The sequence below is a fragment of the Nesoenas mayeri genome (assembly GCF_963082525.1).
Source record: "Nesoenas mayeri genome assembly, chromosome: 3".
NCBI classification, from domain to species: Eukaryota; Metazoa; Chordata; class Aves; order Columbiformes; family Columbidae; genus Nesoenas; species Nesoenas mayeri.
Genome location: NC_137544.1, coordinates 26,543,867 through 26,556,916, shown reverse-complemented (window position 1 = coordinate 26,556,916; position 13,050 = coordinate 26,543,867). Strand labels below are relative to the sequence as shown.

The 13,050-nt window shown below is 38.0% G+C and overlaps 1 protein-coding gene across 1 annotated transcript in view; it reads left to right on the top strand.

The window, feature by feature from the left end:
• Positions 1 to 13,050, top strand: part of LOC308038617 (dystonin-like) — a gene marked incomplete at both ends in the record, with an annotated part of 310,764 nt that overhangs the window by 198,185 nt on the left and 99,529 nt on the right. Inside the window, 4 exons of the mRNA XM_080341395.1 lie at positions 5,655 to 5,807; positions 9,125 to 9,358; positions 9,641 to 9,919; positions 10,646 to 11,191. Coding sequence (XP_080197521.1) covers positions 5,655 to 5,807; positions 9,125 to 9,358; positions 9,641 to 9,919; positions 10,646 to 11,191 — 1,212 coding nt within the window. The remainder of the gene's footprint in view (positions 1 to 5,654; positions 5,808 to 9,124; positions 9,359 to 9,640; positions 9,920 to 10,645; positions 11,192 to 13,050) is intronic.

Sequence of the window (13,050 nt, the reverse complement as noted above, 5' to 3'; positions counted from 1 at the left end):
GAATATTGATGACTGTTGCTATCCTTCAGGCCACAAGATAGGGTATACTTTGCAATTCCAGTCTAACTATGAAAATGGACAACTGTCCTCAGGAAAATGTGAATTTGCATCAGGTGTTCCTGAGGAAAGATGTATTGGTCTTACAAATGAAGAAGACAGACAGCAGCAAACAGAAAATAAATATGGGACTTGTATCAAAAGTAAACACATGTCAGAAGATACTACTGGGCCTATTCAGTCTGAAAATATTTTTGATACTAAATGGATGTCCCGTAAGTGTGAAGAAAATAATAAAACACTGCCTAATATTCCAAGCTTTCAGCTTCTTGATGATACTGTGACATCTGACATTGGTGCAGCAGCCTTCCTAATTACAAAAAAACCTACTGATGATGATGAAAGTACTCAGACAAGTTCATCCCAAATGGACAGTAAATTTCTTATGGATATGCCTTATGTGAGTGATGGTGATAGTTCTCTCAGTGATCAAGTGCATCCACTCAACAGCAGGAAATATGATCAAATAGGAAGAGATTTTGGAATTCCTACAGAAAATAAAGCTAGAGTAAATATTATGGAGGAATGTGATACCATGGGGCTAAGTGGAAGTCCCATTCAGATGGAAAGCCTTGGGGAAATATTTGATGCATCAGTAATTAAAGCTGATGGAGAAACTCCTGTTTCAAATAAGGAAAAAGCAAATGTTGATCAAGCTTTATTTAATGTTGGATGTGATGTGGAATCAGGTGAATTTAAGAGAGATTTTAACATTTCCACTTCTTTAAAAGTATGTACCACAGACATAAAAGAAGGTAGCCATTCAGAATTGGTTAAAACTGAATCCTATTGCTTTGAGGACAGGGAAAGAAGGGAAAAGGGTATACAGAATGAAAAGGATTTTCTGCTAAATATGGATGAAATGCATTCAAGTGAATTTAACGCTTATTCTTTTCCCTCAACTGATACAGTGAAACTAAAGGAAATGAGCATAACTACAGAAACAGAGAGAGTTATCTGTCAAAATACTAACAATGTTCTTGAAGGCTTTTCAGAAAACGAGAGGAGCAATGATACTGAATTTTCCCCAGTAAAAGCAGATGCTTTAGGAAGTATTGAGGATGCCAAAGAATCAGGAGATGGGAGTGTCCCGCTGAAAAACACAAAGGGAGAAAATGTCATGGCCTGTGAGACCCCTTCCCTTGGAAATGGTTTCAAAAAACAAATGTCCATGGAGTCATTAGAAAAGGAAATGGGACCCTGCAAAGATTTTCAAGTAAAGGAATGTACTTCACAATCACCAGAAATGTCTGACACACTAATGGAAGACTTAAAGAATGTATTACAAAGGAAATTGAAAATGGGACATGTTTGTAAACAGGAGGGTGAACCCCTCAGTTACTCCGATACCAAAATTTTAATGGAAAGTTTACTTAAAATGGTGAGAAGCACCCAGGTTGGGAGTGACATATCTAGTGAGTCAAATCTCAAGCAAATCAGCAATGCTGTTAGAACTGCATTAACGGTTACCACGCCGTGTCCACAGCCCAAGGACAGTGATGCTCTTTCATCCCTTTGGCCTGATTGCAGAAGTCCTGATCTTCTTCGTGATATTCTGAAGCAGGAATCCTGCAAGCAAAAGATGGATGATCCAAGTGAAAGAAAGAGCGAAACAGGCATGAAAGCTCCTCTTCCAAAACTTACTACTTCTGAGCTTCTGGAGATTTTTCAAATCTCACCTGGAGCTGAAAGTGCAAGCAAGTTAGAGGAGCTGATAAGCGGTTTGCTTACAAGCTCACAGATTGCTGGTATCGCCACAGAACAGGAGGGTAAAGGCAAAGTAGATGCGCTTTGTACTCTTTTCTCAACAGAGCAATCAGAGTTTGGATCAGAAATTGCTAAAGAGAAAAGACTGGCAGATGACACAGACTTTGCTTGGAGAAGTGACCAGGAGCTTGGGAAGACAGAGAGCTTGGCCAAAGGCTTTACTGAGCCTCTTGAAACTAAAGCAGCTGTCCTGGGAGACACCCCACCTAGCACGGTAAGTAACAACTGTGTTGAAGGAATTGTATGAATCCTTCCAAGTGCTGGAGACAACAAATAAACTGAAAAATGGTTGAAATAAAATTATAAACTTGAAATAAATTATAATTAAAACAAGTACTTCTATTGCTTGTTTTCAAGTCTGTCAGTTTGGAAAAGCTTTTCTTATTGTTAAAACTCATTTTCAGGTCAATGGAGTACAGCAATGTTTAAAGTTAACAGAGAAAATGCAAGAGCATTTGGTGGTGCTTCAAGATATGAAAAGCCAACTAGATAACCAGCAGCCTATTAGTAACAACCTGGAAATACTAAAAGATGAACTAGAACAACTAGAGGTAAGAACTGTATTCTTAATGCTTGTGCTTCAGTGATGGTTGCTAGAAAGAGCCCTTAGATTAAAAAACAAAAAAAAAGAGATTTCAAATATAATTAAAGTAATTCAGATTTAAATGTATTTCTTGCTTAGCAATTTAATGCTTTTTATATATATATTCTCTTTGCAGTCCTTTGAATCAGGACTGGCTACCTTTGCAATTATCCTGAAGAAGGACATGAAGTTGACAGAAGAGTTTTTAAAGTTTTGTCACAGGGATATTCCTGAAGAGAAGCTTAAAGAGCTAAAGATAAGCTATGACTGTTTGCGGGAAGCATTTTTGGTTGTCTGTGAAACATCTTCAAAACGAGCAAAACAAATAGTCTCTGCTGTTGATTTGGAAATGGTACGTTTTTATCAGTGTACGTTTTTGTCTTGGTTTTCTTCAAGGCGATTCAGCTAAAAAGAAGGGATTTGATTTTGCTTTATTTTGTTTTATCTTAGCATAAAAATACATTTATGGTTTTATTTCATATAATAAAAAATGTGACTACGCTCCAGGGACACAAATAAATATACAACTTCCCTTTCTAGTCTAAGCTTGCAGTATCACACCAGCAACTTCTAAGCAAACTGCAGAGATTTTCAGACTGGATTGCAGAACACCATGAAACTGTAAATGACTTCCTAGTGAATACTAATGGCATAGAAGAGATTAAGAAAAGTTTACAGCTACTTAAAGTAAGTGTCCTTTATGGCATGTGTTGGTACTTCTGCCAAATGTTACTACTTATTATGAAGTATTAGCTAGATTTTGTATACCTGTACATTAACCTCTATCACTTAAACAGACAGCTAGAACTAATTACTTAGGAAGACAACTACTTGATTTGCTTTTTATCTTGAGAAAAATTTTGATAAGAGTTTGGCTTACTAAGAAAGCTATTTGTTCTGCTTACATTTGTTGCAATAAAATCTGACCTTTTTTGGAAATCTAATTTATAATGCAAATGTTTCAGTGATTAAAATTGGATCTTTATGCATAAGATCCAGAATCTTTACTGAAGTTTGTTTACCTTCCAAATCAATTACGTGTGAGAACGGAACATGGGGAAAAAGAAAAAGCCTCTTCATTACACACTCCATGAAATAAATCATGAAAAACAGATCAAGTTTTTAGTAAAGTTCATGTGTGAATGATAAAAACGCCATTATTTTACTGTGCTATATTAGGGTTCCGGTATGCATGATAATGTCATAGGAGCTGCACAGTGTGTAACTATGGGCAGAATTTGCCACACTGCTGGAAATGGGGCTTCTTGCTGTGGAATTAAGAATAGGAATGCTTTCAAGTAAATATTTAACATTTCTGGGTCTTCAAATGTAGAACCTAGAAATGTTAAACCTAACTGACTGTACATTTTTCAGAACTGAAGGTCATCCAATTTTCAGACATCCATGAGAGAGCAAAGAAATAGAGATGTTCAAGGTTTTCTTATCTACTGCCTAGACTGGGACTGACCCAGAACAAACCATGCTCAAATTCAAATGCCATATCTGAATGTGTCAGAATGATTCTGACCCAGAGTTTTGATTTATTGTGGCTAAACTGTCTCTGAAAAACATTTTGGAACAGAGCTAAGAGAAGAGGGTAGTAATACTTGTGTTTGTACTGAATTTGTCTTCTTTGCTAGTAATTTCCTTCTCTTCATTTACAGAACAGTGCTGCAGAGCTTGGCAGTAAAAAAGTGCAACTGGAATCCACTGCGTTCGATACTCAGTTCTTCATTTCTGAACATGCCCAAGATCTTTCTCCTAATCAGAGCAAACAGCTACTGAGGCTCTTAAATACCACCCAGAAATCTTTTCAGGAAGTACAGGAAGCGATAATATCTCAAGTGGAAACTTTAGAGACTCAGTTGCAGGCAGCGCAAGAACTGGGTGATCAGAAGGTTTGCCTTTCTGTGTAAATGTGTGCTGAGCAGTTTTGTCTATGGACAAGGAATTTTAATCCCAGCATGCACTATGAAATGTATTCCTATCTTCTCAGTTTTACTACAGATACATTCATAGTACTACAAAGATGGTGTTGAGCAAATTTGGTGAAATGTCCTTTTTGTCTCTCCTTGATACAGTCACAAAACCAGCATGTTAATAGGTTATGGACAGACACAGTTCTGGGCTTTAAGATCTGTACAGACTGAGGTGACCAGGTCTGCTCTTCCTAGCAATGAGAGAAATTTACTTGAGGTTTCTCACAGGTGTTTGTTTAGCAGCTATATCAATAACTAAAGCAGAGATCTCTTTTGACTGCATCTGTATTAATCAATGAATTTACTATCCCACCATTGCTCATCACTTCTGTCCTGCTGAAGACGTTTTTTCTCCTCTGATTTACCAGGTTGTCTGCTTATATGATCTTTTTCTAGGTCTTTATAGTCCAAGAACTAGATTTGTTAGAAGCCTTGCTACCATGTCTGTTGTTTTGACTGAGATGGGTTAGAGGGATAAACATGAGCAAATCAGCTAAGATGTTTGCAATTCTAGGTGCGGGCCCTGGGAAAGCCACGAGTCAGGTTGGGGCAGTTACCTCTTCAGCTGGCATGGCTGCAGTTGTAGGATAAGATGCTGCAGAACTGCATCTCTTTCTCTCTCACAGCAGCACTGTCAAGACTCAGAATCACCACCTCAACCCACAGTTTGTGCGTAATGAAAGGTGGTTAAGCATTTTGAGGACTTTGTATTGGTTTAGCATTTGTTTCTACCATGCTTTGTCAAAGAAACATAAAATTGAGTAAAAGAGAGGCATAGACACTTTTCTAGGATTTAGTAATAATAATAATAAGCTTGCATGTTTCGTTCTTTTCTACTGCTTAAAAAGTCAACATTTTCTATTCAGGTAACATTATACATACCAACAAGAGCCTAACTTGCAATCACAACTAACCTCTGTTTTGATATCCTTTTTTCAGAATAGTGTTTATCACAGGTTTCAGCGGTTGAGACTGGATTTTCATTCCTGTTTGGATATTTCATCTTTCACATATGTGCATGGCCAGACTTCTATTGGGCAATTCCATCAAACATGGTCTCTTTTACTTACAACATACTTGAGGTTTATCCATAACTTCTGTGTGTTCATCTTGCTCCTTGTACCACTGCTATCATGTTTACAGCATACTTCTAAAATGGTTGCTTTGCAATATTAATGGTCAGAGGTTATCCCTATTAGAGTGTCTGTTAGTTGCTGAAATGAGGACATTTTTGGTTTATTGTTTGATTGTATTTGGCTTTAACATAGGATGTGGCTGAACGGCAGCAGGAATGCAAAGAGAAACTGCAGGAAATCTGTGACTTGCTTACACAGACCGAAAATCGACTCATCGGACAGCGAGAGTCTCTTGTTATTGGAGACAGCAAGGCTGAGCTACAACAATACCAGACCAAACAGGAGGTATGCACAATTCCAGTCACATAAAGAAGACTGAGTACAGAGGAGACTGACTAGGTTTTTTTTGTTGAATAACAAGACTGTCATGTGAGAGGAGAGCAAAATAGACGTGTTTGACTTACCAAAAGTAAAGGCTTAATGACATGCACTAAACTGCTGTCTGTGAATACACTGCAGTATGTGCCAGCTGGAGAAAAGCTTTCAAAGTAGTAAGACACTAGAAAATGTACTAGACATTTCAAGAAGCACTCTTGGAGCAGGCATGAAATTTGGTATATGAATCTTTGGCTTAAGGTTGTTCCTGTTAGATATGATAAATTCAGACTTGTTAATTATGCAAAAATAATGTAATCAACTTTTTAACTGGTATCAGGGAGTGCTTATTCCTGTTCAAAATACTTGGAAGAATTATGCTGGAAGGCTTGCCATTGCCTCACTCTTGTTTTGGTTTGAATTCTGTTTTTTCTAGTATAACTTGCAATCTCCTTCGTTTCCTTGCTTTCCTACTGAGACCTTGCTTTTCAGTTGTATCCTGTCACCTGCAAGGTTTTACTCTGTCCTGACTGATGCTGAGTTCATGATAGTTAACCACAGGCTAGTCAGCTTCATCACCATCCCTGGAAAGGTGATGGAGCAGCTCATTCCAAACATGGTCTCTGAGCATGTGGAGGAAAATAAGGTTCTCAGGAGTAGTCAGCATGGATTCACCAAAGGGAAATAATGTTTGACCAACCTGTTTTAGCCTTCTGTGATAGTATGACTGGCTGAGTAGATGAGGGAAGAGCAGTGGATGTTGTCTACCTTGACTTCAGCAGGGCTTTTGACACTGTCTCTCACAACCTCCTCATAGGCAATCTCAGGAAGTGTGGGCTGGATGAATGCATGGTGATGTGGATCATGAACTGGCTGGATGGCAGAGCTCAGAGGGTTGTGATCAGCGGTGGGGACTCTGGTTGGAGGCCTGTATTTAGTGGGTTTCCCCAGGGGTCAGTGTTAGGTCCAGTCCTGCTGAACCTGTTCATCAGTGACCTGCATGAAGAGAGTGAGTGCACCCTCAGCAAGTTTTCTGGTGATACCAAACTGGCAGGAATGGCTGACACACCAGAAGGCTGTGCTGCCATTCAGGGAGACCTGGACAGGCTGGAGAACTGGGCAGAGAAGAACCTGATGAAATTCAGCAAGGGCAAGTGTAGGGTCCTGCACCTGGGGAGAAATAACCCCAGGCACGAGTACAGGTTAGGGGTTGACCTGCTGGAAAGCAGTTCTGCAGAGAACGACTGGGGAGTTCTGGTTGACAACAGGTTGACGATGAGTCAGCAATGTTTCTTTGTGGCCAAAAAGGCCAAGGGTATCCTGGGGTCCATTAGGAAGAGTGTGACCAGCAGATCGAGGGAGGTTCTCCTCTACTCTGCCCTGGAGTACTGCAACCAGTTCTGGGCTCCCCAGTTTAAGAAGGACAAGGAATTACTGGCAAGAGTCCAGCAGAGAGCTACAAAGATGATGAGGGATCTGGAGCATCTTTCTTACGAGGAAAGACTGAGAGAGCTTGGTCTGTTCAGTCTGGAGAAGAGAAGCTGAGAGGGGATCTCATTAATGTTCATAAATATCTCAAGGGTGGGTGTCAAGAAGATGGGACCATACTCTTTTCTGTGGTGCTCAACAATAGGATGAGGGGCAACGGGCACAGACTGAAGCACAGGAGGTTCCATCTGAATATGAGGAGCAACTTCTTTATTTTGAGGGTGCCAGAGCACTGGAACAGGCTGCCCAGAGAGGCTGTGGAGTCTCCTTCTCTGGAGACATTCAAGACCTGCCTGGACACATTTCTGTGTGATCTGCTCTGGGTGAACCTGCTTTAGCAGGTGGGTTGGACTAAATTATCTCCAGGTGTCCCTTCCAATCCCAGCCATTCTGTGATTCTGTAAAGGACTTGGTACTTGTCGTCTTCTTCCTTCTCCTAGTAGTAGTTTACTATAGTGTAGAGTTCCAAATCAGGCTTAATAATCTATACAGGCATTAATATCCTTACTCATCTTGCTTTGCTTTACTTTGAAGTAACACATCTAGTTTGTCGAAATTCTCTTAGTAGTCAGTGGAAAGATACAGACACCCCTGGGTTACCTTCTAATATTGCTTACTTGTCTTAAGAATTTATGGCCTAATGGGGTACCCATGGGAGTGATGAACTGAGATAGCATTATATTTTGTTTTGTTTTGTTTTCCCATCAGCTGTTGGTGATTGCATAGGAGGCTAGTTGTTACTTGTTGACTGATTTCTTCTAGATACCACTGCAGAAGTGTGTCTTAGGAGGTGAATGGAGCTTAAAACAGGTCTTTTATAGAACAAGTCAGAGCTTTCATCCACAAGAAACACAGAGATCTTTGTCAGAGAAGAATCTTGTCTTGATATAGTGTCCCCAGGAAGATCTTTCTAACATACTTACTGAAGTGTTAAGTTGTAGTTTCTGCTGCCAAACTATAATTGCTGCAAAATCTGTAGTCTAAAATAAGCACCAAATGTTTTGTCTTGCTGCCTTAGGAGTCTTATGCTGCATATAAGGAAAAAAATCCTTAATTATTTCAGTAACTGGGTGAATGTATTCAACAGCATAATTATCGTTATAATTAAATCTCCATTCAAATAACTGTGAGGCAGATTTTTTATCTCACTGTATCACAGGACTAGGAAAATTGCTTTGGATAAACTAAAACTAAATGTCTGCCCTCTATGAAAATTAATGTTCTTTAGAGACTGAAATATTGTGATTGATAACAATTAAAGAAAAATATGGCATTTCTGGTTTGAACCAAACCAAAACATATGGTAAAACTTCGACCTGGGAAAGATTAACTGCAAGTCTCTTTTATTCAGTCACTATATTTTCTGCAGCTTTCTGGTAGGATAGTAATGGAATGGAGTTTGTCAGGAGACTCGCCTTACTAACTACACTGTAGCAGATTTACTTTATCTCTTGATATCTAAAAAATAAGATATGTTTTCTTCTGTGTACGTGGAAATACAATATTTGAGCTGCTAAAAAAAGGAAAAAAGTGGCCTCAGTATGAATAGGAGAAGAAGCCAACAGACTTGAAATTTAAAAAAAAAATATTAGCACAGCAGCATTGTCAGACATTGCATTTATTCTTTCTTTTTTTTATATAACCCTATCTGCAATTTAGTAGTGTATCAGATACTCTCCAAAGTTAGAAAGGACCAGTGTGGTGCTTGCCCATAGAACAGAGGTAGTTTCAATAAAGTTAGTTGGAAAGATCTGGTAAATAATTTGCTTACTTCTATTTGCTTTCTTTTTTCCCTAAAGGAGATACAAAAAGACATGAGAATGAGTGCCCAGACACTGGCAGAGATTGTGAAAAATACTGAAACCTTCTTGAAAGAGAATGGAGAAAAGTTGTCACAAGAAGACAAGACTGTTCTTGAACAGAAACTGAATGAAGCTAAGACAAAGTGTTTGCTCCTTAGCCAGAAGGCAGAAGAGTCCAAAAAAGAACTAGATAAAGCTATGACAACAGCAATTAAGCAAGAAACAGAAAAGGTTTTTAGGCAACCATTTCATACCTTTGTTCAAACTTCTAATGTGTCTTAGGGGATTAGTCTTGCAACTTTTTGTTGATATACTGTGGAGTGATTAAAATTATATTCCATTTGGGTGATTAATAAGCTGTTTGCTTATTTATTTTCTTTATAAAATAAACAACAAGATCTATGTCAATCAAAAACTTTATTTAATTTTACTGTATTTTAAGTTGTTTGTTTGCATATAATATTTTGTAGTGCCTAAAGATTTCTAAACTGAAACTGTAAAATTTCTATGTAGGTTGCAGCCATAGAACAGCTGGAAGAAAGTAAAAATACAATAGAAAATCTCTTGGATTGGTTATCAAATGTGGATAAAGAAGCAGAGCATGGCCGGAAATTCAAGCAGGCGATAGAACAGAATGGAACACACTTTGAAGAGGGAGATGTGCAGGCTTTGGAAGGAGAGGAGGACGATGTCAATGGTAATCTGCTGGAAATGGAAGACACTGAAACTCAGGTTGATGGACTAGTAAAAAGCACAGAAGATAATCTGAACCAGCAGTATCAGAAAGTCAAGGTACTGTTACTGGGTTTATTCAACATTTAGGTGCTAAATGTGCCAGTCCTCATTCCACACAAGTGAATTCAATGTCATCCTTTCTATCATAGACTTTGAACAGGCACTAGGAAGTTAGTGATATACAGTTCTAGGAACTTCTGTAGTTAGAATGTACCACAAGTTTGTCACTTTTTTGCTGTTACTGTGGTTGTTCCCTGCAAAATAAGAAAAAGGACGTATTCTACAGGTAGATGTTGAGAATTGTGACGGTGAGTCTGTTCTTCATTTTTATAGAGAGAAATTAATGAAGGTAAATAAAATGCAAAAAGCAGCAACATCAATTAATAAGCTTTATGTGACTTATTCACAAATCTTTGTAGCAGCCAGATGATTCAACCCCCCTGCAATTCCCTGTGAACACTGATTACCAAGAGCTGCAAATAGTGGTTTGCTGAAATTATAATCTTAATTTCCTGTGATTTTAACACATGGGCAGAGCACTTTTTGAAGACTTCAGAAACTGTACAGAATTATGGTGACCAGGAGTAGTGCTTTCACTGAAACTAAACACAAAATGTTTTTTAACCAATAATATGAAAATAAGAAAAGCTTTTTATAATTTTGGTGGACTTTGTTTTACTCATCATTTCTACATAGAATTCAGCAGAAATTTCAAGACAATAATGGTCTAATGGAACCATCTGAGAAGGTGCCGGTTGTAATTTTTATTGTTTTTTCTTGTAGGCTCAACATGAGAAAATTATTTCGCAGCAGCAGGCTGTCATCATAGCAACTCAGTCTGCTCAGGCACTGCTTGAGAAACAAGGACACCACCTTTCCCCTGAAGAAAAAGACAAGATGCAAAGGAATATGAAAGAGCTGAAGGCTCAATATGAGACTGCTTTAGCTGAATCAGAACGGAAAATGAAGTTGACTCGTTCTCTGAGAGAAGAACTTGAGAAATTTGATGCCGACTATAGTGAATTTGAAATCTGGCTGCAGCAGGCAGAACAAGAACTTGGAAATTTGGAGGCAGGTGCTTCTGACTTCAGTGGTATTATGGTCAAACTGAAAAGGCAAAAGAGCTTTTCAGAAGATGTTATATCTCACAAAGGTGATTTACGGTATATTACGATTTCTGGACAAAGAGTTTTAGATGCTGCAAGGTCATGTAGCAAGAGAGATGGTGTGAAGGTGGACAAAGATGGTATTGATACTTCAGCTACATATGCTGAAGTGCAAAATAAACTGGATAGTGCTTCAGATCGTTTCAAATCTCTCTATACTCAGGTAAGTTTTATTTTACTGGGTAGAAACGACTACTATAATTGATTTGGCAGTTTGTATGAAAAGAGGTTAACTGATGAAACAAATACTGTGGGAAGTTCTAAACTCTTTGTTTCTTAAAGTTAGATAACAGAACAAGATGCTTTTCTGGAAGATCTGCTTTAGTCAAGTGCCAAACTATTTAAGGTCTGAATGGATGAAGTTTCCTACCTTGTGTTGTAAGGGAGAAATCAGACCAGATTCCCTCATTACTTTTTCCAGCCTTAAACAGACTCTTTATACTTATGACAGTACAGGATGCCTGAGCAACATTTTGGGGTGGAAAGAAATTGTAAGACTTATAGATGGGTAACATTTCTTTATCTTCCTTGTGATATTTTCCACAGGTGCTTATTTACATGCTTTACTACTAATAAAATGAGTATAGAAAGAGAGAGACTATGCCATGATTGACATTCAAAATTTCAGTTTGATTCGTGTCCTGAAATAGCTCGTCCCTATGTGACCTTTGTTGGCAGCCTTAGGTGTGCAAAAATGTACTGATTTCAGGGTAGCAAGTCCTTTCCATTACTCTGCCAAATAAACATTTTATCCTTAACTGTCTGAGATTGGTTTCTAACTAATGGGAAACTTAGCAATGCAAGATCTTTTCTCCATGTACCTTAGAGAGGGAAGATAATGTAGCTCTCTGTGCCATGTTCACGTATGGGATCTGTTTGGTAGAACCAGACAAACATCACCAACTGCTCTCTTTTCCACTGTTTTCAAAAAATGAACAGTGTTGTTCAATGTTGATAATATTCTGAAATTTTACACTTTTGAGATAGTTATTATTTGAACCATTTAAGAGGCAGTTACTATAATGCTTTGTCTATGCCATTTCATAATTTTATAAGATCATAGGTTCACATTCCTTATCAGAGCTTCAGTGTCCACTGATACAGTGTTGGTCTGCAGCAGTTGCCATCTTGGTGTATTTTCATCTCTTTAAGGTTTTCTTGCACAGAAATGTAAATTCTGTAAAGTCATGGATTTGATCACGTGATTACAAAACCAATGTAAACTCTGTTGAACAGTTTGTGAAGACGGCTCTCCGTTTGCAGAAGCTCATTCTCCTACTTATATGAACACTGAAACAGTTGATTTATTGGATTAGCTTGGGTGTGAATGTAGAGATTTCATTGCACAATCAGCTTATTTTTAAGCACATCAAAATCCTGTGCTAATGGCTTGATTGGTGGTCTCATATTAATCAACTTGCCAAATTCTATCCTTTACATATATACATTTAGCACAGAAATTATAGACATGCTTCAAATATTTTACCATAAATATGTAGAGCAAAACCAACACAAGGTAGACTTATATATTGAAGGGATCTTAAAGTCAGTTCGGAGTTAATTTATGATGTAAACGAGTGCATTCTGTACTTGCCCACCAGATGGAGACCAAGTACCAAATGTAAATATGAAAATTCAGTGTATGGAAGGTTCAGAATATAAATATTTAAAGTAACAGCTTATAAATATTATGACTTGATATAATCAATTTTGCATGAGAAACCATCTCCAAAAAGACTGAAAGAGTTCCACTGACCTTTCTTTGTGATGATTCACTGTGAGTATTTTGGGATATGCAAACATATAGGATGAATAGGATCTTGGTCAGATGACATTCTTAAGTGACCAAAAGCAAAGCATATGTGCCATACTGAGCCATGTCACTTTGGATTCGCTATGCAGATAAGGCATTTGTGAAAGCAGTACTCTGCTGTCTGAATGTTGAGGAACATACATGTATCTTCTGATTTTTTTTTTTTTTTAAATTTTCTTCATTTTTGGTGTCAGAATGCTGATAAAGAA